Below are 27,775 nucleotides of genomic sequence, written 5' to 3' on the forward strand. Positions count from 1 at the left end.
TTTCATTTCATTGATTTTAGACCAGTGTGACTCCATTGATCTCCATGCAGTTATTCCTGATCTACAATGGAGTAAGTAAGAGGAGAATCAGGCCCTGTATGCTGATTCTTCACTGATACGATCATCCTCCCACAAAACAAGAATGATTCATTTTATCCATAAATGTCTCGAAGCTTGAGACGGGTCACATTTAAACTGGTTTCACACCAACCTCACCCCATTGATTTCAATGTCACTCCTGAATTACATGGCTAATGTGAGAGGAAAACCAGGCTCTTAAAATCATATCTTACATAATTTGTCTCTTACTAGTCTCTTAGAAATCATCTCTCTCCAAAAAATCAGCAAGCGAGAAGGAGGCTGTTTTTAAGTGCATGCTATTTTTCTTAACACAATTGTCAGTAACAGCAATATACATCTTCAATAAGTGAGCATTTTCCACAGTGTTTACATTTTCTGTTCCCCTCATTCATTTTAAAACTGTATTTAAACTCAGAGCTTTGCTGGGTACATTCTCTGATGCCCCGGAGAGTGTTTAAAAGGGGATTGCTGGTGTGTAGGAATGCCACGGCAACACCCTTTATGCCCCAGTTGTGTATAGATGGCACAGAAGTTTTTCTGTGCCATTGGAAGACAACTATATAAAGGGGAAATCCTCACGTAAGATGACATAAAGACTGCACCAAATAGCCAGATTGAATGGAGAATTTGGGCCAAGGACTGTAGAGTCTTCCTTTTAGATCATTTCAAGCACTTATTTCATTCCTCCTCCTCTCACCAGTGAGGTCCAGGAAGCAATGGCTAATTGTCCTGTTAAGTTAAGTTAATGGAGATATCCTATCTCCTAGAACTGGAAGGGACCTTGAAAGGTCATTGAGTCCAGCCCCCTGCCTTCACTAGCAGGACCAAGTACTGATTTTGCCCCAGATCCCTAAGTGGCCCCCTCAAGAATTGAACTCACAATCCTGGGTTTAGCAGGCCAATGCTCAAACCACTGAGCTATCTTCCTCCCCCTTCCTGTGTTCAGAGCGATAAGGATTTATGCCAATAATCCACCTTCCCCATCAGTTATCCCACCCCTTTCTCTGATTAGCATGCCGTGCATGTGACTGTGAAGCAATAAACAGGCAAATTGGTCAAAAAGGCCATTTATAGTAGTAGCTTCTGTTTAAGAGGTGCATCGCTAATCAGATTCACTGAGTCAGCATCAGCCCCTAGGCTGGCTTCTACTAGCCATCATGTTGACTTAGTGCTACAGGCATGAACTGGATGAGCCTGGGTTTTGAAGCCAAAGAACAATGCCAACAAGAATCACAGTGGATGGAGTTGGAAAAGACCCCATGGGTCAACTAGCTAAACCTCTTGCATGGAGTGAAATTTTCCTGTAGGCTAATACCTTAGGTGTTTTCTCTAACCTCTTCTTAAACACCTCTTAGTGACAGTGCCTCAACCTCTTCCTTAGGCAGTTCATTCCATTGCCTAATCATCTTTGCTCTTAAGACGTTGTTTTACCATCCAAGCTAGATTTTTCCTTTTCCTAAATAAGCAGCCTGGCAGATGTCCTGCTGTGGAAACAGAAAAAAAACCTTAATGTAGTTTGGGGGGAAGAGTGGGGGAGGCAGAAGGGATTGGGAAGAAGTAAAGTGAAGCCTGCCCGTTCCTGGATTTACTTATTTATTTTAAAATATTAAAGGGCTGAATTCTGTTCTCTCTCTCACATCTACCTAAATCTGGTGTAATGCATCAAGACACAAAGGGAGTTACTCTGGTTTCACACTGATGTAAACAAGTTCTGAATTTGGTTCCAGGTTGCTAAGCTATGGTAGCTGTTTTATATATATTAGGTAATGCTGTGGTAATAAAATAAGATTGAAATTATTTTAGTTATTAGAGTAGCTCTAATAAGACAGTTCTCTAGGGTACTGAGTAGCTGGCACCCAAAAAACATCTAACATTCCCAGTATTATAGTACATAAATACCTCCAGCAATCACCTGAGCTGTTTGATTTTCTAGTAAAACACAGTGACCCAGCATTTTATTAATAGTAGTAACAACAGTGGCTAGAGACCCCATGACTGGAGCTCCACGTGCTCTACATACACATAGATGGAGGCAATCCGAAAGAGCTGACAATCTAAATAGAATATGGAAGTCTGAGGATTTTACACGTGGGAACTGTAGCACAGAGAGATCATAGAAGATTAGGGTTGGAAGGGACCTCAGGAGGTCATCTAGTCCAATCCCCTGCTCAAAGCAGGACCAATCCCCAACTAAATCATCCCAGCCAGGGCTTTGTCAAGCTTGACCTTAAAAACCTCTAACGAAGGAGATCCCATCACTTCCCTAGGTAACCCATTCCAGTGCTTCACCACCCTCCTAGTGAAATAGTTTTTCCTAATATCCAAACCTCCCCCACTGCAACTTGAGACCATTACTCCTCATTCTGTCATCTGGTACCACTGAAAACAGTCTAGATCCATCCTCTTTGCAACCCCCTTTCAGGTAGTTGAAAGCAGCTATCAAATCCCCCCTCATTCTTCTCTTCTGCAGACTAAACAATCCCAGTTCCCTCAGCCTCTCCTCATAAGTCATGTGCTCCAGCCCCCTATATCATTTTTGTTGCCCTTTGCTGGACTTTTTCCAATTTTTCAACATCCTTCTTGTAGTGTGGGACCCAAAACTGGACACAGTACTCCAGTTGGGCCTCACCAGTGCTAATGGGAATGCTCACGTCCCTCGATCTGCTGGCAATGCTCCTACTTATACAGCCCAAAATGCCGTTAGCGTTCTTGGCAACAAGGACACACTGTTGACTCATATCCAGCTTCTCGTCCACTGTATCACCTGCTTCCTTTTCTTCAGAACTGCTGCCTAGACGTTCGGTCCCTAGTCTGTAGCAGTGCCTGGGATTCTTCCTTCCTAAGTGCAGGACTCTGCACTTGTCCTTGTTAAACCTCATCAGATTTCTTTTGGCTCAATCCTCTAATTTGTCTAGGTCCCTCTGTATCCTATCCCTACCCTCCAGTGTATCTATCACTCCTCACAGTTTAGTGTCATCTGCAAACTTGCTGAGGGTGCAGTCCACGCCATCCTCCAGATCATTAATGAAGATACTGAACAAAACTGGACCCAGGACTGACCCTTGGGGCATCCGCTTGATACTGGCTGCCAACTAGACATGGAGCCATTGATCAGTACCCGTTGAGCCCGATGATTTAGCCAGCTTTCTATCCACCTTATAGTCCATTCATCCAGCCTATACTTCTTTAACTTGCCGGCAAGAATACTGTGGGAGACCGTATCAAAAATTTGCTAAAGTCAAAGAATAACACATCCACTGCTTTCCCCTCATCCACAGAGCCAGTTATCTTGTCATAGAAAGCAATTAGGTTAGTCAGGCATGACTTTCCCTTGGTGAATCCATGCTGACTGTTCCTGATCATTTTTCTTTCCTCTAAGTGCTTCAGAATTGATTCCTTGAGGACCTGCTCCATTATTTTTCCAGGGACTGAGGTGAGACTGACGGGCCTGAAGTTCCCCAGACTTCCCTTTTTAAAAGATGGGCACTACATTAGCCTTTTTCCAGTCATCCGGGACCTCCACTGATTGCCATGAGTTTTCAAAGATAATGGCCATTGACTCTGCAATCACATCCGCCAACTCCTTTAGCACCCTTGGATGCAGCGCATCCAGCCCCATGGACTTGTGCTCGTCCAGCTTTTCTAAATAGTCCCGAACCACTTCTTTCTCCACAAAGGGCTGGTCACCTCCTCCCCATGCTGTGCTGCCCAGTGCAGTAATCTGGGAGCTGACCTTGTTCGTGAAGACAGAGGCAAAAAAAAAAAAAGTGAGTACATGAGCTTTTTCCACCTCCTCTGTCACTAGGTTGCCTCCCCCATCAAATCATTTGTATAAGCTCACACAGGAAGTCAGTGGCAGAGCCATGAACTGAATGTTGCTCATCTGTCCCGTAGGCCAGCACCTTAACCACAAGCCATGATTCTCCAATTTTATATAGTCTTGAAAATTATCATCATCCTACACTGGGTTTCCTGAAATTATCATTTCACTTTATTCCCTGATCAAAGAAAGGGCTACATTTCCTATGTATGATTTATGTTTAAAAATGTTGGAAACTCATTTCACTATCCTCAGCAATAATACTAGCCTCTTCCAAGCTATGCTGTCTGCGGTGACTGTGCATTCATGGCTTACTGAAGACCCTCACGAATCACCTTATCTTTCATTTCAGCCCCTTTTTAGTTCAGTTTTTATTTTTGCAGGTAAATATTTGCCTAATTCCAGTGACACTCCTGAAATTGTACCGAGAGAAGGTGAATTTGTGAAATTTCAAACTATACTGATCTTAAATCAAAATCCCAATGAAATCACCAGGAAGCAAAATTCCATTAAAATCAAAACAAAATAAAGCTGTAAAATACTATTTTCCTGTTTTTTTAAAAAAAGGATAAAATTAGATAACTATTATTCTCTGGAAATTCACACTTGTCTACCTAGCTTCATAGATTTGTAAGGCCAGAAGAGACCACTTGATCGTCTATCGTGGCACAACACAAGCCACAGAATTTCACCCAGAAATTCTTTCAGTGAAGAGAATTATTCTTCTTTACTACATAAGTGAACGCTGTCAAATCCAAACAGTAAGGTCAATTTAGGCCCCACATTTAGGGCTAGATCCTGCTCTCCTGGAAGTCAATAGTTTTGCCACTGATTTTGATGGGAGCAGGATCAAGTCTTTTATTTTCAACTTGAGGCACATAGGTTGGAATTATAAAGAATGATTATTTAAAATAGCAATGATGTAATATCAGTGTCAATTCCATTATTTTAACAGATGTAAATTTGCTCTGCTCTTGAACTCTGGTGAATTGTAATGGCAATATTAAAGAGATACTATTAAGACTACTTAAAAGAACTATTTGTAAAAATTGTCTCAGATAAAAAAACAGTATAAATTGCTTTTTTATTCAGTCTGTGCAATTATTTATTTGAATGGGTTTGTATATTATTACAAATTAATGGGAATAAGCCACTAAAAGAGACATGTTAATAATACTAGTTGACACTGGATACAGGAGAGCGTACACTGTCTTGAGGATGAAGATGGCCTTCCTCTAAAGCAACTGCTAGAATAATCTTAGCTGCAGAGCAAACACAGTTATCGCAGTGCGCAGCATTATAGCTCGATGATGTAGAGAGATGCTGTAACTGAAAATCATCAGGTTAAGTATGTTTAACTGATGGAGCATATTTGTGTGTGTGTGTGCAGGGCAAATGTCCTTTCTGCAAACGCTACGGGGCCCTTTCACTGCCCTCTGTTTTCCCAGCATTCAAAGCATGGGTGCCGAGCTTCTTGCAGGATTAGGCTCTTATTTTATATAGTGTTTTTCATGGAACGTGTATACCAAAATATTCAAGAGTTAAAAAATAGAAAGCGAGAGAAACAAACACTGAGAGGTATTAGCAAGGAGGAGAATGTGTAGCTACAGCAGAGGTTGGAAATGGACTTTTCCTAACCCGTATACATCTCCTACCCAGAGAGGGCTGTATTTTTCATAGATTCATAGATTATAGGACTGGAAGGGATCTCGAGAGATCATCAAGTCCAGTCCCCTGCCCGCATGGCAGGACCAAATACTGTCTAGACCATCACTGATAGACATTTATCTAACCTACTCTTAAATATCTCCAGAGACGGAGATTCCACAACCTCCCTAGGCAGTTTATTTCAGTGTTTAACCACCCTGGTAAAGTAATGGAGATATCCTATCTCCTAGAACTGGAAGGGACCTTGAAAGGTCATCGAGTCCAGCCCCCTGCCTTCATTAGCAGGACCAAGTACTGATTTTGCCCCAGATCCCTAGGTGGCCCCCTCAAGGATTGAACTCACAACCCTGGGTTTAGCAGGCCAATGCTCAAACCACTGAGCTATCCCTCCCCCTCATCCAGTTCATGTTAAAATAACCAAACTTTCCTTCCTGAAGCACTAAGGGCCTGATCCAAAGCCCATTGAAGTAAATAGGAGTCCTGACTGCAGTATGAGACTGAGAATCAGGAAACCTAGACTCTAATAATGCAGTACTGACACTAGGTCACTTTGAGCTCGATCCTGCTCCCACTGAAGCCAGTGGCAGTTTTAGCTCCTTGTGCTGTTGGGCCACATTTTTCAAAAAAGGGCCAGTGATTTTGGGTGGCACAAGTTTTGGTTGACCAATTTAAAACACAGAGGGCCTAACTGTCAGAGCATTTACAACTCCAAATGAAGTCCATGAGAGTTGCATCTCTGAAAATAAGGTGCAAGATGGGCACTCTAAAATGAGGTAAACAAGATCAGTGGCCACTTTTAAATGTTTGCATTTCTGTGCTTCAGTCTCTCAACCTCTAAGATAAAGGTTATAGATAGGGTGAACCCAGTCTTCAAAGTTTTGATCTGAACTTCCTCAGGGTTCGAGAAGGTTCACCTGTAAGGTTTGACTTGGTTCATTATAGAAATAGGATCCAGCCACAAAGTTCAGATCTGGAGCAGAGTTTCACTCAAGTTTCCAAAGTTTTGGGTCAGGCCAACCTTCAAAGGTGTGAGGCTTCGCTCGTTAAAGTCAGCCAAGTACATTGACATCATATAGTGGAAGGTGTAAAGCATTATTAGTGTCTTCTCACCTGTCTTATTGGAAAAGTCAATGGTTTAAAGTTCTCTCTGCAGAGCTGTAAACTGTTCAGTCAGTAGAACTATGCAAAATGACTAGGTGTTCCCCCTCACTGAGTATTCATGGGCCCAACCAGAGATTTTCTTTTTCACAATTACTCATGAATTTGATCAAAGCTGAAATGCGTCTACTTCCATTAGCAAAGGCTGCTCTGCTCTTTTTTTCGGTGCAGATAAAGAAATATCGCAAAGGGCAAAATCCTGAATCCCTCCCCCGCCCCCATTTGCCCCTCAGGGTGTAAAGCAGCTTTTTTCATGGTAAAATGGCAGTCTTTTACTTGTGTAAAATTGCCTCTCATTTCTGTAAAAGCCAGGAAAAACCCAAGGAAGCTAAAGGTATAGTTGAAAGCAGCAGATATAAAACCTCTAGTAGTAGAACTCCAGATTTAGTAAGTTGTCCATCCTGAACCCCATTAACAGTTTATCTATTAAACTGAAACACCAAATGCCCAGTTGCTTCCAGTGCTTTTTTTTTTTTTAAGCAAATGGCCACAACTTCACCCTGATTTGATCTGACTGACCCAGAGCAGAGTGCTCAGTGATCTCAGGCTCTCGGAGAGTTTCAGCCTCTTTGTAACACATGTGGCTGGAGCAATCGGAACTCAGTCAGCACAACGTTTTAAAGGGCAGCCAAACCAACCCGGATGGGCACAGAGCAGTGAGCTTGGAAGGGCTTATTTGCCAGAATCCAAGCTCTTGATCTGCAGTTTTGCTTGTGTCTTAATGGTACAGTCTACACGGTGCTCTTGAGAATAATGAATGTATAATCCCATACGCCACAGTCCATTACCACACCGTATTTGAAAAAGTTCCCATTAACAAAACAAAATACACACAGGTAAAAATATCAATATGTCTCACTAAAGAGGAAAAATGGAAAATATGGCCAAGTCCTGGGCCACTAGGCAAAGCCACAATGGATTTACACAGGTGGAGTCAGGGGAGGACAGATTCGTACCTACCCCGTCAGAAAATCAAAGGAATGGTGCTAAGTAACATTGCACCTGGGCCACAGAGTGTATTACAGCCTATTGGCAGAAGTAATGCCCATAGCCTTCCTCATCTTCCTACCGCCTCCTGCCGCCTACCGCGAGGGTTCTGCTCCAGTCGGCGGGGAGGGAAGGAAGAGGACTGCCCTGCAGAGCGCTCTGGTTCTCCGCGCCGCCGCCCCCTACAGGGCGGCCGGAGCAGAACAACAACAACAAAAAAAGCGGCTATGCCGCCCTAGGATTGGGCAGAATGCCGCCTCGAACAATCTGCCGCCCCAAGCTCCAGCTTGCTCAGCTGGTGCCCGGAGCCGGCCCTGGAGAGTGCTATTGAAAGTGACAGATAGGCAACACTGGTATTACCATCTTCACCAGGCAGCCTGTACTCCTCAGTCCTGAATTACTGTACCTCTTGCTGGCCACTGAACAGCAGGTGTTCAGTCTGTGGGCAACGTTTGTAATGTGAATAAATGGTTACTAGGTACACTGAGATATTTGCATGAACTCAGAGAGCATTAAAAAGGATCATACGCCTTACTGTTATTTATGAGTCAGTAAACTCTGTTTTAGCACCTTCCCTCCTCTCCATCTTCCTGTGAGGAGTCCTGCCTCCTTCCCTGAACCTGTTCCATTTTTTAGAATATCAGGGTTGGAAGGGACCTCAGAAGGTCATCTAGTCCAACCCCCTGCTCAGAGCAGGACCAATCCCCAGACAGATTTTTGCCCCAGATTCCTAAATGGCCCCCTCGAGGATTGAACTCACAACCCTGGGTTTAGCAGGCCAATGCTCAAACCACTGAGCTATCCCTCCCCCCTTTCCAACCCTGAAATAAAATGAAGTAAACACGGTGGTTTCAGCTGAGTTTCACTTTTTGTTTCTGGAGCTGTTTAAACTCAGGAGGCACAAATCCACAAAAAGTGATACTGGGCAGAAAACTACATCTTTCCCTCCAGACTCTACCAAGCTATACAGCTCTGCCAATGGGGCCTAGTCCTTCAAAGCCTGTATTAACAGCTCTGTACTAGCACATCTCCAAGAGTAAGAGGTATGTTGGCTTCTTTTAAACCAGACACCAGGATGTACTTGGGAGTGATGCACCCTACATTTGCTGTGCTTCACACTGAGTAAGAATCTTTCCCATGTTACCTCCAGACCAAGCCATCCCGGGAAGTGTTTTTCCCTGGATTGCCCTGAACCTACAATGAGCACAATGAACTATTTTACCATCAGGCAAGCACCTGCCCTGGATCTTCTTACCACACAAGTCAGAGAAAGACTAAGTGAGATGGGGTAGCTAGATTGGTCTCCACTGTGATATTGTGTGTCAGTAAGGGCCAATGTCAACTTCCCAGTGAATTTATGGGACGTGAAGTGTACTTGAGAACTTATGCAGTTTGCATTTTTAACAATGAGGGTAACTAGCCACTTTACAACCTCCTTTGTTAATCCGTTTAATTCTCTGTTTCTTGGAGTCTTTAAAATCGGATGGAATGTCTTTCTAAAATATATGCTGTAGTTCAACCTGCTTTTGTTAGCCAAGATGCAGGAATTTCTGGATGAAATCTATGGTCTATGTTCAGTCTATGTTCAGTCTAGACAAACATAATAGTCCCTTTAGGCCATGAAATCTGACTCTGTTTGAATGACAATGTTCAGAAGTGAAAAAATAAATGGATTAATCCTGGCTTCAGCTTGGTTCATTCTGCACAGACATCTGCCTCTAAACTGTGCTCAATATCTTTATCTGATTGAACACGAGAGATGTCCAAAGCCCCTGCCACTTGGGATCATTCAAGTGTTTACTGGGATAGAGGGGGACCCCAACCAGCACCTATGCAGCACCTATCAGTTTGGTATTTAAGTTGAAATTCACCTCCATGCAGAGGGCCTTCATGAGGAAAAACCCCACAAAACAAGAAGGGGAGCCTAGAGAGGAACCTGCAATGATGGCCCTGTCCAGCCAGGACCTCTGGCCTAGTAAGGGTGTTGCTATGGTAACATGGCCTAGACCCAGACCCTTCAGGCGATGGGCTTGGCTGGGAGGCCTGTGCCTAGGGACTTAACCCTCGCCCAGCTTGGAGAGCTGAGGAGACACTCTAGGCTGCTCCTCTAGACAGGGTCTCTATGATTAGAGTCCTCAAGGACTTTAGACTCTAACACCCCCACCCCTGCAAAGGTTTTAACCATAGAGTGGAACTATGGCTACAGTGACATGGATCAGCCATTTCTCCCTGACCCCAGGGGCCTGCTAGCTATAACTAGGAGCAGTAGGCAGGACAGCTAGAGCCCCTAAGCGAGGGGTAACGAGCAGCCAGGCCTAGGTACCCAACTGGAGCTAGCAGCCCAGCCAGAGCTTCCCCCAGCTGATTTCAGGTGCCAGCCTACCCCTCCAAGCCCCAGCCCAGGGCAAGCAGCAGCCCGAGCAACCCCACCACAGTTTTTTAGGACAAAGAGCAAGCAGGGCACCAGGCGAGTTAGCAGGAGCACTGCAATTCCTGTGTCCTTAAAGCTCATTCCAGGCTGCAGCCTCATCCATCTTACATTCTGGTAAGCAGGACATTTGCTGCCATCCGTGTAAACAAGATGATGCATGTTAATCAACTAGGCAAATTAAGTCATGTGAGTGAAATCTCCAGATTTCTGAAACGTCAGGCTTAACAACTGTGCACACCTAGCCTGGTTACACAGTGATACAATCGTGTTAAGAAGCTATGCTATGGTCCCACACTATGGTGGTCTGTAGAAGTGCAGTAGCATGGCTGTTTTCCTTGTCAAAACTGGCTAGGGAAATTGTGCTAGCAGTCATGCTAGCGATGGTTGTATTTGCAAGTCAGTTGCAAGCACAGAACAAGATAGGTACTGCATTTCGAGGTATGGTGTGGTCAGGGCTTCGAAGGCTAGAAATGACAAATGTAGATGGCCGAGACTGGGTCTGGTGGAGTTTCAATCAAATATGTAACAGCTTGTCTTATTCAGCGGCGTAGGGCAGCATGAGAGAATAAATCTCCCATTCCTTTGTTAGGCCTACTCAGCCCTGCTCTTGGGATACTCCTCTCTTACAGGCAAATTGATAGAAAGTGGCTGGAGAGTGGTTGGTAGTTGTTGGACCCTTGGTTCTTCTCTTCCTTCTTGCTGGGCAGGTGTAAGGGAGGAAATACACTACATTCTTTCAAGGGTTGCAGTAGCATACTTTCCCTCCTGGAGCAAGAAGAGGGCCTCAGTGTCATGCTTGTGAGACAAAATGCCTCCTAGGGTTGTGCACTACCCCTTGCTCAGATTTGGGTCTAAAAGCACAATCTAGCCGGAAGCATTTTCCAGAGCTGATGAAGATATGTCACTATATCCAACTAAACGCCTCATTGTTGTCCTAGCTAAGCATTTTTGGTTGGCTGAAAATTATACACAGATAAAAAATCTTGGGGAAATTGTGGCATTTTATGTATAAAACTGTCTTATTTAAAATCTAACTGAAATTATCGTAATGAGTTATGTTAGGTGAAATATTGGGTTTTCCTTTTTCTTTCTTTCTTTGCCCTGGCCTCACACAGGCATATTAATGATTATTTGTCAAAGTCACACTGTTTGCTTACAAGGTACGAAGGCTTTTTAGACACTATAATGACAGCTTTTGATTCACTTGATAATATTTAGAATAAGCCATAAAAGCCAATCTCTGAACGAACAGACCGTTTTTATTGGCTTTTAGTGCTATTACTGCTATCATAAGTGGTAAATTGGCCTAATGTAAGTAATACTGCTGTGTCATACTGTAAAACCGCTGCTTAGTTTTATATTTTATTTATTTTACATGAAAACATTTTAAGGCATGGAGACTATACTATCCTTTCATGATTACTGGCGGTTCCCTGCTGGAACAATGTGGAGAAGTTTGCACTGCTGCTTATGTTCTATCTATTTTGTGCATAAATTCTCCTCTGGGTGAGTGGAGATCACATTGCTCAAGGCAGAGCGCATGAGAGCCAGGGACAAAGCATTCTCATTTGAGGGGATCCAGCTGTGGAATGAACTTTCAGAGGAGATTAGACAAATCCAGAGTCTGAGCACCTTTAGGAAATGCTGCAGAGCTTTCCTATTTGATAAAACTTTATCACGATAAAGAGAGCGACATTCTCAACCACAACCAACTCACACTAGCCACTTAAAATCATCCCTACCCCACGCAGATCTTTCTATAACCTGAAATAGAAAAAAGAACAGGAGTACTTGTGGCACCTTAGAGACTAACAAATTTATTAGAGCATAAGCTTTCGTGGACTACAGCCCACTTCTTCGGATGCATCCACGAAAGCTTATGCTCTAATAAATTTGTTAGTCTCTAAGGTGCCACAAGTACTCCTGTTCTTTTTGCGGATACAGACTAACACGACTGCTACTCTGAAACCTGAAATAGAAAGACAGACTCCCTGAACTCCCTAGGGCTTCACTATTGCTAATCTATTTAATGCAGAAGATGCTCAGATAGTATTGATAATGGCTAGCAATACACAGCTTCTAAAATCTGATACAATCCTTTTAACTATGGTGTTATAGAAGAAGTCTCAAAATATAAGAATGGACTGCATAAACAATGAAAAAGTATTGGAGAGGATTGCAACTCAGCAAATGCTAGTCAGAATCCGATGAAAAGAAAGATTCAATTTGCAGCCGATATGTATGCAGTGTTGTTGAAGCCATGTCGGTCCCAGGATATTAGAGAGATAAGGTGAGGGAGATAATATCTTTTATTGGACCAACTTCTGTTGGTGAGAGAGACAAGTTTTCAAGCTACACAGAGCTCTTCCTCAGGTCTGGGAAAGGTACTCCAAGAGTCACAGCAAAATGCAAGATGGAACAGATTGTTTAGTACAGGCAGTTAGCACATAGTCTATGGGACCATTCAAGGGTGGTGTGGCCCATTAATATTAAAGTAGTGTAAGTTGTACCAGTTTGGCATTCAATGGGTATGCAAAATGAGTGTTAACTCACAAGGTGGAAGGGTGAAGGTGGTCTCAGGAAAAGCAACTACTGGGTGTATGTATATAAATCAGGGTTGCCTTTGCATAATTGGAATAACATGAGAATGTATCCTAGGCTTTTATGCAGCACCTATCAGTTTGGTATTTAAGCCCTATGCAGCTGAAATTTATCTCCATGCAGAGGCAGGGCTGGCTCCAGGCACCAGCGAAGGAAACAGGTGCTTGGGGCGGCCAATGGAAAGGAGCAGCATGTCCCGGACTTCGGCGGCAATTCGGCGGCGGGTCCCTCCCTCCCTCTTGGAGGGAAGGACTCGCCGCCGAATTGCCGCCGAAGAATGAAGCAGTGCGGTAGAGCTGCCGCCGAAGTGCCACCGATCGCGGCTTCATCTTTTTTTTTTTATTTTTCACTTCGCCACTTGGGGCTGCAAAAAAGCTGGAGCCGGCCCTGTGCAGAGGGCCTTCATGAAGGCTTAAGTGGGAATTAATTGATGCATGGACTTTGTGCTGGCTCTGAGCACACAGAGGTAAATTTCACCAACTGGAATAATACTTGGAAAAACAGAAATGGGAAATACCAGTATAATTTTGCATTTGGCTTTGGAAAGTGTCTTTGGGTATTTTTTTTAGTTTGCAAAATAAGGGTGGTTGGAACCGGGGTTCTGTATCTGAATAACCAAAGGTTGGAAGATAAATGATTCTGCTTTGGGCCAAAGGGATATTCTGTTTTAAATTAAATGAAAATATGCAGGCCCCAAATCTCCCCCACGTTGCACAGAAAATTCATTTTTAAAAACCCTACTCATTAGTTGTAAAGACTGAATAGCAATTAACTGAAAAATATGCATGCAGCTAACACAGTGATTGTGTTTAATATAATTTACTTGTTTTATATATGCTACGGGAATAGGAAGGAGATTTGCAGATTCAGACTTTGGTTTTGGCATCCAAATGTCTGTGGGTTCCTGTAGGTTATGTGATCTCCTTTTTGCCCACACACATTGTCTGTTTTCCATCGGCATAAAGCTATTTTGTTTTTGTTTTTTTCCTCTGTAACTGCTTTTCAGTGTGTTGTTTGATCTAATACTTTTTATTTAGAAAATTGCCCTCTATAAATTACCAAATAGACAGGACCTTTCTCTCCTTAAATTTTATTCCTGATTGGTTTGCTTCAATGGGAAGAGATTAATAGGCCCTGTATTATTTTACTCTCTAGACCCTACTTACACGATCATATTGAAGCAGAGTACATATTTTCCTTTTCATTATGGATGCAGTGATACTGCTAAATTGTGTACCCATCACATCTATTTAATCTCTAAAAACTTTAGAGAACTTGGCACCTGCATCCTCTCCAAATGTTGGAACAATATTTCCTTTCCTTTCAAATTGCTTATGGGCATATTTCAGCAACGATGTAGGGAAGCTTAATTTGTGTTAGTAATCAGTTCAAAGATGCATCATCAGCACTGAAACCTTTTTATTTGGCTGGAGGAGCTCAACAGAGAAGAATTCATCTACTTTTCTATCTCTGGAGCTTGTCAACGTGTTCACGCAGAGGTTTTTGTTACACAGATTTCTGGAGTGTGTCTGTATAGAATGTGTGTGTAAGAATATATAACATTATCTTCTTAGACAGCGCAGTCATGGGTGCATTAAGAAGATAATAAACAATCTGTCTGAATTTATCATTTACCTAATTTTGCATGTTGTTTGAATGTGTTCATTGGGATTAAAGCCAGAAACTAGAAGGGAACTGGAGAAACCTGAAGAGGCTGCTGCCTTACGTAGGGTGAAAATCACCTTGTGGAGAGGGCCAGCCAAAGCTTGCCCACCACTTAAGTGGTATTTAAATCATGCATAGATCTCATGTTGATCCTTTGCACAGGGATAAATTCCACCTATAGTGAATAAGGCCCTACTTTGTTAAAAGAAAAGTGGGAGACCTTTGACCCTCCATAAAAACTGATCAGTGCCTCAGCTCTAATTTATTTTTCATTTTGAGGAATTCAATCAGGTCTTGTTACTTCAACTGTCGCAGGGGCACTCCTCAGAATGAATGACACTGCCTGATTCATTCTTCTTATCAATACATAACCTCAAAAAGCTGCAAACTATTTTCTGAAAATGGTACCTGTGCAAAGAGAAACTTTTGAACTATGAAAAAAAAATCTTAAATGGTAAAAATGTGCAGGTGTCGCACTGAAATACTTCCCTGCCAATGGATGAAAGTGGACTTCCATTTGAAAAGATGCATAGGTTACTTCGGAATGTATGCATCTGAAACCTGTTTATTTGCAGAAGGACTATAAACTCATTCAGGAAATAGGGTCCATCACCAGGTATGGTAGTTTAGAGCAGGCTCCAGCTTGCTCTAACCTATGCTGGTGTGATTGCCACCAACTTATTTAGAACTCCCCTTCAGGCTGGGTGCAGCTGAGAATCTGACCTATACAGCAGATGATTTCTGATGGGTTATCTCTTAAGTAATAAAAAAGATTTCTAAATGAATTTTAGGAAAACCTCAGTGAGACAGTGACAATTCTCACTAACAGGAGTGCAGACTGCTTTTTCACAGTAGTAAGCCTTCAGATACACACACAATATATGTGGCTTCATCAGGCCTTATCCTCCCCTGAGACCAGTATAAATCAAAAGCTACCCACTGAAGTCAGTACAATTATCCCAGAGTACAATTGGTGTCAGTTATTATTTGTTTTTTGAGCCTTCAAAAATGTTTCCATTGGTTAAGGAAAGTAACTTTATGCTCCCCTTTACCTTAGAAAAAAAGCAAACAGCTTACTGGAAATGATAGATGTACTAGAACAGGGGTGGGCAAACTTTTTGGCCTTAGGGCTGCATCGGGTTTTGGAAATTGTATGGAGGGCTGGTTAGGGGAGGCTGTGCCGCCCCAAACAGCCAGGCGTGGCCTGGCCCCTGCCCCTTATCCGACCCCCCTGCTTCTTGCCCTCTGACAGCACCCACCCTGCCCCATCCAACCCCCCCTGTTCCCTGATAGCCCTCCCATCCATCCCCTGCTCCCTGTCCCCTGACTGCCCCTGGAACCTCTGCCTCTGACTTGCCCCCGCCACCCCATCCAACCCCTCCTCTCCTTCCTGCCCCCCCCAGGACCCTTGCCCCATCAACCACCCCTTCTCCCTGTCCCATGATTACCCCCAGAACCCTGCGCCTGACTGCCCCCCGCCACCCCATCCAACCCCCCTCCTTCCTGACTGGCCCCCGGGACCCCTGCCCCCATTCAACCCCCCTGTTCCCCGCCCTCTGACCACCCTGACCCCTATCCACACCCCTGCTCCCTGATCACCCCCCAAACTCCCCTGCCCTCTATCCAGCTCCCCCACTCCCTGCCCCCTTACTGTGCTGCCTGGAGCACCAGTGGCTGGCGGCACTACAGCTGCTCCGCCCGGCTGAAGCCAGCCACGCACTGTGCAGCACAGAGCACCGGATCAGGCCGCGCTCTGCAGCTGCGCTGCCCCAGGATCTCGCAGCCCACAGCCCGGAGCATTGCGCCAGTGGCGGAGCGAGCTGAGGCTGCGGGGGAGGGGGAACAGCAGGGGAGGGGCCGGGGGCTAGCTTCCCAGCCCAGGAGCTCAGAGGCCGGGGACAGCGGTCCCGCGGGCTGTAGTTTGCCCACCTCTGTACTAGAGTCAAACACCAACAAATTCTTGTTAGAGAGAGGATTTATATTCAGGACCTTTAACAATTCCATTATGAGTCTTCTGAAATACTCACCACTTTTATTGGCAGTAAACGTTCTTTATAATCCAACATAGTTATTGTGCCGATTCACATACGTGCATCTTTCTGGCTTCTACTGGAGTACAACAGACCTGTTTCGCATTTAATAGGTCCTTAACCGAGGTGAGAGGGCTTATGCTGAGACACCATGTGAATGGAATGTTTGGCTCTCGCTGCCTCCTGAACACCTGGCTGTCTCTGTCTGCAATGTACAGAATCAAAGATGGTTTCTACTGGCTACTTTAAACATACTGGGGCAAATTTAGATCAGCTGTAAGCCAGAACAACTCCTTTGCTTCAGTAAAATTGGTGACTGCTTCAGTAAGATCTTGGTCTAGCAGCTTGTAAGCGCACTTGAGCCAAATTCTGCAGTCTTTAATTGTTGACACCTAAGGGGACTAAGGAAATGTGAGTTGGAGTCTATTCTGGATTGCACATCACCAAGAAAATTGTCAATTAAATTGTAGCTCTGGCGCAGAATTCTGCCCTTGGTTATACCTGTGCAACCAAGGGCAAAATTTAAAGACCATAAAGTTGCACAGAGCAGAATTTGGCCTGCAGAATCTTTATTGATGCATGAGACAAAAAGAACATAGCCTATTTTCAGAGCTTGGCTTGTTTACCAAAATGCTAGTTAGAACAACTAGTTTTTCCTGGCAACTGAGCAAATTTGAACTGAAAGGAAACAAGACTTAACAGACGGGGAACCATTTTTACAGTTGACTTTCAGAGTGGAAGTTTACTTTTCAATATCTTCCTATTGCTGGGGAACAGTGTGCCTTCTTGTTCACATACTGTACATTAGTACTATGTGGCTGTAGTTGATTTTTTTTTCATTTCCAAGGGGTCTGCGGTGTAGAGGTCAAGGACTACTCAGTTTATAAAACTGCCATTAGGAGCAGTGAACTGGAATCATTCTACATTTCATATACTCCATTTCCATTGGAGGAGAGTCTTTAAATCTACTGTTTTACAACTTAAAGGAAGGGTTGTCTTAATTAATTCATTTGGTCATAGTCCTGAAGCTGACATGGCACCTTCCAGGAATTTCAACCCTCTGGGATCAGTAGCATCAGCAACATGTCTTCTTTTTCTTGTCATTCTTAGCTGGACAGTGTCAGCTAAGATTACAGCATTCATTGTGTAGGTATTTGGCTATTTTATTTGTTGCTGTATGAATAGGCCTGAAAGATCCTACTTCACCATCAGCCTTTTATAAAACTGTCCAAACCCATTACCAGAATTCATGCTGGAAAGAGAGACTGAAAGCTTCTGAACCAAATCCCTGCCTTCAGCTTAATTTGGGAAGCCAGTTTATGCGTGTGTAAGCAGATTTGGGTCCACTGATTTCTGAATCTTTAAGGGTTCTAATCTGCTTAATTAACCTCCTGAATTTAGGATATGTCTACACCTCAAACTAAGGTGTGGGTAGGCATCGCTGCGCTAGCTTTAATCTAGCATGGGTAACAACGGTAGAGACGTAGTGCCCTAGTATAAGCTCACTGGGGGTGCACTCAGATTGCTATTTGCAGTGAAATTCATGTCATGACATCTTGACTCATATTGTTACCTCTGTTAGCTAGATTAAAGCTCGTGTGGGTATGCCTACCCACACCACAATCACACCTTAGTTTGCAGTGTAGCATACCCTCCCATCGGGAGGTAAATTAAATAGGTTTGGACTCTTGCAAAGAATCAGAAGTGAGTGGACCAAATTTACACTGTAGACATATGTTTAGATCCCCTAAGTTATAGTGAGGGCTGCTAAAACCTCCAGGAGCAGTCCAGAAAGCCATCTTAGCCCTGCTCCAGGCTGAGAATTCTGTGTGGTGCCATTAAGAGATGCAGCACAGGACCTTACCCCGTGGGACTACTTGAGAAGTAAGGTACTAGTTGGTGTGAATATCATGATTACAATCAGGTCCATAATAGAAGCAAGACTCACTTAATATGTACTGCCTTCTTTGGGAGGTTAAATTTACTCCTGTGCAGAAGTCTTTATCTATTACTTAAACCCTATTTTGTGGTTAAATGCTGACATTGTTCTGACCGACTGCACTGGGCTCAATTTCACTGTAGGGTGAAGATATATCGGTTAGAGCAGGGGATTAAAAGTCAGGACTAGAGATGTACACACTATTTGTAAGAAAATGAACCAACAAAAGCTATTTTTTTGCCAAAATGTTACTAATATATAAGAACTTTAGAGTGGAAAGGGGCTATTTTGGGGAAAGGCTGGAGATTCGCATTTTTTCACACGTTTGGTGGAGGAGCGAGGAAGCCAGTTCATTCAGTTTTCACAGAAGTTACATTTGGAGGGGGATGCATGTGTGCAGAGCTGAGCGGACTGAAACAGTAGATCTTTGTGTGAAAATGTCATGGAACAAAATGTGAATTTTACACAAAGAAAATTGTTCTAGTGTCAGTTCCTGGGTCCTCGCTCTAATCCCTTTGGGTGAAACTGACTGCTGTGCTTGGAGCCAGCACGAGGCTTACGCACCTCTTACATCCCATAAGTCCCACTGAAGCCCTTACAATAGGCACATAAGTGATGCATAGACCTGTTCTGGCCCCTGGCACAGGGGTCAGTTTCACCCTTTACTACTTTAAACAAGTTTCGTAATCTCTCTCTGCCTTAGTTTATCCATACAGATATAATTAACTCATGTTGTGAGACTAAATTTAGTGTTTGTACAGAACTCCAAGGACTTCTTTTCAGTTGGAACTTTGAACCAGGTCTTCAGCTGGTGTAAATTGGTATAGGTTATTGACTCCCCTTTACCCCAGCTGAGGCTCTGACCACTACTGTGTTACCACTAGACCACTACAATGATGCAAGTGAGAGTTTGGGGGCCATTGATCGGTTACTTTCCCTCCCTGCATTCACATTTTCAGAAGTATCTCGGTGCTGCTTTAATATTGTCTTGATTCAATTTAAACATTTAAAGAGTGTTCAATAGCCCTCAGTGTTGTTTCTTACCTGGGGTGTGATGGTCTGGTGGTTGCACATCTGGCTGGAGTGTGAAACCGGTGGGAACGATGGGTTACGACCGCTCAAAGGACATTTCTTTAACACTACCTGCAAGTTACATCAGTGTCTCTTTACTCATTCATATTTAGTACACTAATAAAATAGATGAAATGATGGGGATACTGATCCAAATTCTATGTTGGCATAACTGGGCAAAACTCCACTTAATTTAGTGGAGCTGTATCCATTTATGCTAGCAGAGAATTTGGCCTATCGTATTTTTTAGAGAGAAGTAGGTAAATGATTCTATACAGTAACATTCATTTGAGTTGAGATGTTACATATATGTTTTCAATGTTTCACTTCGTGCAGTTTCACAGGCCGCTAGTTTTATAATAGCACAAAATACCTGGTTTCATTGTGAAAGCTGTTTGTGCTTAGGATATAGGTCCACTTCTCCTTATTATCAGGCCTATTTCAGTAGAAAATGAGCCAGTGTTTGCTTCACAAAACTGTTTGTGTACCTTAGCAAAATTTTTCAACCAAATGGAATGCAAAATTTTCCTCACAGTGAAATGCAAAAATCCTTGAATTTTGAGTTGTTTTGCATTTAATTACCAATATTTTATATACATAAGGCCCTGATCTTGCAATCAGATCAACATGGACCCATCGAGAGTCCCATTACCTTCAGTTTGCAGGAAATCCGATTTATTTCTAGACGCATTGACCAATCTCTGCAGTCCCAATCCAATTGGAATGAGTGAGCTAGCCAACTGGAATGAGTGACAGAGAGAGTAGTTCCAATTATGCCTGTTCTGAGACCAGTTGGCAGCCTCATCTGATGGGAAAAGCAATCAGAACAGCTCACTTGTGGGACTATGAGGGGCCAGATCCTTGGCACCCCATTCTAGCTGTTTGGCACTGCATTGGGAGCACAAAGCAGCTGGAAAGCAACTCTAAAAGAGAGAGGGGCATCATGAGATGGCAAAAAGCCTACATACCAAACTCTACACATCCACTTCCAGCTCTCCATTGAAGCAAATATATTGGAAGTGGGCTGCTGTCAGGAAGAGCTGTGGTTGAAGTCTCCAGTGATTCCTAACCGGTGGAATGAGGCCATTACTGCTAATTTAACTTACAGCAGCCCTTGCGGCAGTATTATGGTTCTAAACCTGTGGAGTCTTTCATATGGTGATCCAGTTCCAGGTCTACAAGTTTGACCCAAGAGGTATATAAATGTGCTAGGACCCTTTAACAGGCTAACAAGACAGGGCCACTCATTTTCTAGTTTAATTTTCTATAATTATTCTATATGATAGTGCCACAACATGCTAGATACTATACAGACATAGGAAGAGACAGTCGGTGCTTTGAAGACTGGCTTGTACAATAGCAACCACCAAAGCAGGAGGGAAAGGGTTAAAACGTAACAATATAGTCAACGTTTTCACCGGTGAGCAAAGCTCTGCAGGTCTACTGACTGTGTGAATCAAATGAACATAATATATTTTTATAATGCCATTAAGACCCATTTGATGGCTCTCTTGCTTTTGTGGCCAGAGGTTTCACCCTCAGTATAGAGCTTTGACTCTTACCCAATGCTAACACTATAATACAGAGTCAAAAAAGCCTCCTGTTAGCAGGGCCATACTTTGGAACTAATTTAACACTAAGATCCTTTCAGCTAGTGCTGATGAGGTGGAAGTTCAATATCCCTTCCAAAAGAGTAGAGAATAAATAAAGAGTTGATATTCGGGTCAACGTTTCCTCTGTCAGTTAAACAGGTTCTTATATTCAAGGCCGATGAGCACATGATGGGTCTTTCATTTGCATACAGAGTCACTGCACTACAATACATAAGTTATTACTTTATAGAGCACTTTGGGAAACCTAGAGTATGACAGACACTATATAAAATCAAATTCTAAACTATATTTCCTATGCGTATTTCTGCTACTATGTGGTTCATGATTGTTTTTTCAGAAGGAACAAATAATCAATACAAAACCATGAATAAAAATAACTTGTCTTTAAAAGTGAATGCTAAAAGAACATACAGCTTTTACTCTGCCTAAAGAAAACTCTTTCTTTATTGGGATGGCTGAAAGCTATGTTATTATTTTTAAAATGTTTAAACATAGAAGTCGAGCTACTGCTGCAGAATGTTTGGTTTGCTCCTAGCTTGAAAATCGGAAGCGATACATAAGTATTTAAAATAATGTTTGCACACACACAAAAATGTAAAAACTATTAATAAAACATACAAAATCAATAGAAATAACAGAAAAATAAAAATGTCTATCTCTTCCAAGAAATGTCACAACCATTTATTAACTCAGCCACTGTGAAAAACTTTCAGGGCCCAATTCTACTCTCAGTTACCCTCCACAATAAATTGTCATCAGTGAGTAGAATTTGGCTCTTAGCCTCCAGAAGCACCTGATAACCTGAGAAAAATATTAGTAATGCTAATGAAACATAGGACCCTGGCTCTACTTATCATTTCATCAATCAGGCATCCCTGAAACACACTCCTCAAGAGAATGAAGTAGATACATAATGAAACAGATTCATAGATTCCAAGGCCAGAAGGAACCATTGTAATCATCCAGTCTACCTATATAACACAGAACTTCCCCAAAATAATTCCTAAAGCATATCTTTTAGAAAAAGAGCCAATCTTGATTTAAAAGTTGCCAGTGATGGAGAATCCACCCCGACCCTTGGTAAATTGGTCCAATGGTTAACTAATGCATGCATTATTTCCAGTCTGAATTTGTCTAGCTCCAGCTTCCAGCCATTGGATCTTGTTATAACTTTCTCTGCTAGATTGAAGAGCCTGTTCCCCATATAGATACATATAGGCTGTAATCCATCACCTCTTAACCAGTTCGTTAAGCTAAGAAAATAGAGCTCCTTGAGTCTATCATAAGGCATGTTTTCTAATCCTTTAATCATTCTCATAGACTTTAAGGTCAGAAGGGACCATTGTGATCATCTAGTCTGACTTCCTGCACATTGCAGACCCGAGAACCTCACCCACCCACTCCTAAAATAGACTCCTAACCTCTGACTGACTTACTGAAATCCTCAGCGCATGGTTTAAAGACTTCAAGTTACAGAAAATTCACCATTTACACTAGTTTAAACCTGCACGTGACCTGTGCCCCATGCTGCAGAGGAAGGTGAAAGAAACCCAGGGTCTCTGCCAATCTGGCCCAGGGAAAAATTCCTTCCTGCCCCCATGGTGATCAATTAGATCCTGAGCATGTGGGCAAGACCACCAGGCAGATACCTGGGAAAGAATTTGCTGTAATCGTTCTTGTGGCTCTTCTCTGAACCCGCTCCAATTTATCAACATCCTTCTTGAATTGTAGACCCCAGAACTGGACACAGTATTCCAGCAGTGGTCACACCAGTTCCAAATACAGAAGTTCCAAATTAGCCTATCTGCTCCTACTTGAGATTTCCCTGTTTATGCATCCAAACATCATATTAGCCCTTTTGGCCTCAGCATTGCACTGGGACCTCATGGTCAGCTGATTATGCATCATGTCCCCCAAATCTTTTTCAGAGTAACGCTTCCCAGGACAGAGTCCATCACCCTGTAAGTATGACCTATATTCTTTGCTCCTAGATGTATACATTTACATTCACCATATTAAACACACATTGTTTGCTTGCACCCTGCTTGCCAAGCAGTCCAGATCACTGCATCTTTTTGACGTATCCTCTTCATTATTGAACTCCACCAATGTTTGTGTCATCTGCAAACTTTATCAATGATGACTTTGTTTTCTTCCAGGTCATTGATAAAAATGTTAAATAGCGTAGGACCAAGAACCAATCCCTGTGTGACCCAACTAGAAATACACTTGCTTGATGATGATTCCCTGTTTACAGTTAGAAGACCTATTGCTTAGCCAATTTTTAATCCATTTAATAACAATTATACATAATATAAATAATAATTATAAAAAATTATAAATAATAATAATAACTTTGTGCTACGTTAATTTTATATCATTCTAGTTTTTTAATCAAAATGTCATGTTACACCAACCAAGTCAAATGCCTTTGAAGGAAGTCTAAGTAAAGTATATTATTTCAACACCTTTATCAGCCAAACTTGAAACTGCTTCAAAAAAGGGTACCAAGTTAGTTTGAAAAATACTGTTGATGAGAGTTATCAGCCTATAATGCAAGGATCTGCGGATCTAAGAGACACAAAAAAGCTATATCCTATTTGAGCCCATGCGGACAAATGGATATGATTAGGGTCAGGAGATCCAAACTCCCAGCCCCCCTCCCCCCGGAGTCTTTCTATGATGTTAGGCTAGTCTCTTAACTTCCCTGTGCTTTAGTCTCCTCATCAATAAAATGGTGAGAATGATGCACCTTTTGCATCATGTCAAATTGTGTGTTATGCTGGAATGGATTTGGTCTCATTCAGTTGTAGTTTTGATGTTACAAGTGCTAGTGCAACATTGTCTTGTTGCATCAGAAACTTCTTTGGTTGTCTCTATCGGAGCTATTGTCTTCTGTGACTCTCATCCTGCAAACCTTGCATACACAGAGTTCCCCCTGACACTGGATTTGTGTGCAGAAGGAAGGAAGTTGTTACTGTTCAACCAAAAAGAGAACCTCTGTTGCCCAATCAGTTTTGCCCAATGCTATGATTTTCATTCTTTGGAAGTGCCACCTCTACAATGATCCTATCAGCACAGGGAGTGAGAAACAAGAAAAAACTCAAATCTGTTCTGTTTAATTGCAGGGCCAATTACTCCCAATGACTAGACCTTAAAACTCAGTTAACATACAGTAGGAATAACATAAATATAATTTTCTAGATTATAATATAATAATTAATATAAATGAGCTCTTCTTTCTTGCAAACCTATGCATCTAGTATTTAAAAATAACAGATCACTCCTTTTTACCCCTCCTAAAAATTGTTAGAATTAAAAAGTCATTTTATATAATACAAGCCATAACGCATTCCTGAGCATGGGGTATGTGAGAAATGCATTTCATAAATCTTGTAATGTTTTACCTTTAGAATCTCCACTCTTTGGTGCACTGTTATCATATATACACTATGTGAAGTATTGTGAAGTATCATACAGTGACTCCACTAATCAAAGTCTTTGTGTCTGTTTATATCTTGTAATTTGTTATGCATTAACCTGGAAGATCAAATTTTAGAGTGTAAAATACTGAAGAAACTTCCATCTTTACAATTGTAGCTATGTGCAATTATGAAATAAATAACATAACCTTATATGTATTTTCCCTCTTAAATGCTTTTAAACAAATCTTATACTTGATAAAATCTGAATGCTTTTAATAACGATTAGCAGTCTCCTACTGTGGTACTTCTCTTCACTTTTCTTAACATTTGGTCATCTTCCTTACGCACAAAAAGAAAACAATGCTAACGGATGGATATTGGAAGTAGATTATAATATCGTCTTCCCCTAACATGGATAATGTAGAGCCAAACTCCAAGGTACTTACTTGTTACCCATCTCTGTATAACCCGTACAAACTTTGATTCACTTTGTATTTTGAGTTAGTAAAACCTTGGAAAGGAGCTTTGGGTTTGGTCCATAATGCTTTGTGGACGTAGCAGGTTTATAATAATAAAATAATTATTATTGATCATTAATAAACAATATAATTAATAAATAATAATAACGCTTCCCCTATGATTGCAAGCTCAAACCATTGAGCAGCTCTAAATTCTGAAACTTAGCCCATCTGGAAGACACAACAAAATCACTTGCACGTACTTCCAGCTAGAGGACTCTCAGGATGAAAGCTGGGCCCTATTGAAGTATTCTTTTGTCTTTCTGCTGCAATAAGTTTTAATAAACCAAAAGAATTATATCTGAATATAAATAGAAATTGTAATAAATAACAATGCAACCTACCTTCATTCAACCAAGGGATATTTTGCTTGTCATTTTGAAAGCTTTCAGTTGCTCTGATTTTTACCTTGTCTGTCTTGTCTTCTGACATCTATTTGGGAGAAAAGAATTTGGGGATGTCAAAAGTTCCTCTCTAAACCAATGTTCCAAAGAAGAAGTGTATTCTCTTCTTAGATTGCTGATATCATGCAATGAACTGTGAATACATATACTATTTTTTTCTGATCCCTGATATACTGTATAATCTCTCACACAATACACTCATATAGTGTTTCTAAATCAATATTAAATGATTGCTGATTGTAGATGCAGTCTTCAGTAATATTACTATAAATTATATTATGAAATGCATTAATAATACATTCTTAACATGGTGGTAATACAAGTACATTATAACACATTGCATAGATACACTACGGCTAAAAATATCCACTCAGCCTATTTAATGCAGTTATAAAGAATGCTATCAAAGTAAGCGATAATTAAATAAATAACAATAAAGTATTTATAAAGGTAACTTTAGCAAAGTGTAACCAATAAAATCTTTACTATCACTTTCAGCAATTTGTTTGCTCTAACGAGAATCATCCAACCCAAAGCATGCAAAGTTACAGTACCTGAGGGTATTATATATACAGTAACTATTAGACCGTACATTGTAGTTTACTTCCATCGTTTGCTAGGAATAACATTAGGCTGTCCAGTCTTCTTCTAACTGCTTTTTTATTCATTAAGTCCAGTTATCTAAAGCATTTCAATATTTTTACCTGTATATTCCAACCAGAAGAGGTAAAAGTCGTGGGTTTGGAAGCAGTTCAGCAGTTCTTCCTGCAGCCTCCTTTGTTGTCTGTTGATGTCCAGCATTCCCTTACACAGACAAAACTGAAAGGATGAGCAATGCGCTCTCTTCCTCCCTGACGCGTGGTGCTGGATTTGTCTTGCTGCCAGAATCAGCCAACTTACTGCTGGGTTGGTTTGGGTTTTTTTTGTTTTTTGTTTTTTTTTTATGTACTATCAAATGTGGAGAATTGGGGGTGGGGGATGGGGGAGAACAACATCCCAGCCCTATCAGAGTTGCATAAAAACATCATCTTTACAAACCAAGAACTGTTTTGAAACACATTTGTGTTGCAGTTCATAACTCAGTGACTCTGTAAAAGAAGGGAAAAGAGCCGGGAAATTAATAGCGACAAATCAGATAAACGTACCAGAATGTTTTGGCTAAATACAAGTTAAAATAATAATGGATGTGTGCAAACGAGTCCAGAAGTGCCCCTTTAGGAGAGATGTAACCTAATCCTGTGAAGTGCCATGCTCTTTCAAACTCCCAGTGAGTTTAGTGGGCCATTGTAGTGAATGGTGCCAAAGGGAGCAGGCCTGAATTAAGTAGGATTTATTTATAATTATTAATTGTATTGCAGTAGTGCCTAAGGGCCTCAATCAGGGACAGTCTCTGTCCCAAAGAGCTTACAGTCAGCGCCTTATAGGTTCAGAGCTATTGTCTCTCTCTGGCCTGATCTTGTGAGGTGCTGTATGCTTTCATTAATGGGCTGTATAATGCTCTCATCAGAGTCATTGGCAAAACTCCATTGACATTACTGGAAGCAGGATCAAGCCCAATGCTAGTGGGATTTGAGGGTGCTCAGAAGCTCACAAAATCTTGTTTCCAAAAAGATGTGTAATCTGCAGCAAGAAAGAAAAAGCCACTCATTTCCAGGGCTGAATTTTGAAAATATTAATTGTGGAATAAATTCAGAGTTACCCATTTATCTTACCTTTTTGCAATATTTACAAAATTTCAAGCAGTATTTGTAACTAGATACTGTAATCCAAGATCCCAGTGCTTAAGTGTGGCCAATAAATAATAACACATTCCCTTTGTTATGACAATATCTTCCTCTCCTCTCCCATCACATGTCATTCTTTCTCACAGGGAAAAAATATTGTTTCTTTCTCTTCTTAAATCTCCGGTGCCAACATGACTGAGATTCTTCTACTATCCTGGCTAATTGTGAAATGCATATTAGGCTCTTATTATATATCACCATGATGCAAGAATGAGGCTTGTATTGGTTTAAAAAACGTAATTTAAACAGGGTAATTTGGGAATGACTGCAACCACTGGTTGGGTGGCAGGGAGATATAAAGGAGTATGTCCACACTCACATTTTAATATTCTGGGTGGAACTTCAGGAGTCAAGTGTTCTCACCCCCTGGCTTCCCCCTTCAACACACACATATCTTTTTCATGTGGTTACACCTGCGACTTTGGGTAAGGAAGATAGGCAAGTGCTTGGAATCTACAAACAGCGATGCTGATACCATAATTGGATCCACATTGTTGCAAGCAGACTCCCATGTCTGTGTAGAGTTCCACTGCTTTGTTCCAGGGATTTTCTCAAGGTCCCTAAAGCCAAAACAACCCCC

The 27,775-nt window shown here is 41.8% G+C and overlaps 1 protein-coding gene across 1 annotated transcript in view; it reads right to left on the reverse strand.

Moving 5' to 3' along the window:
* MDFIC2 (MyoD family inhibitor domain containing 2) overlaps nt 1–26,204 on the reverse strand; it is a 60,196-nt gene extending 33,992 nt beyond the window's left edge. The window contains exons 1-2 of the mRNA XM_054035570.1: nt 26,116–26,204; nt 25,352–25,439 (exon numbers count right to left, since the gene is read on the reverse strand). Of these exons, the coding sequence (XP_053891545.1) occupies nt 25,352–25,439 (88 nt within the window). The 5' untranslated portion in view covers nt 26,116–26,204. The remainder of the gene's footprint in view (nt 1–25,351; nt 25,440–26,115) is intronic.
* Nucleotides 26,205–27,775: the final 1,571 nt, after the last annotated feature.

Source organism: Malaclemys terrapin, chromosome 7 (genome assembly GCF_027887155.1).
Source record: "Malaclemys terrapin pileata isolate rMalTer1 chromosome 7, rMalTer1.hap1, whole genome shotgun sequence".
Lineage (NCBI taxonomy): Eukaryota > Metazoa > Chordata > Testudines > Emydidae > Malaclemys > Malaclemys terrapin.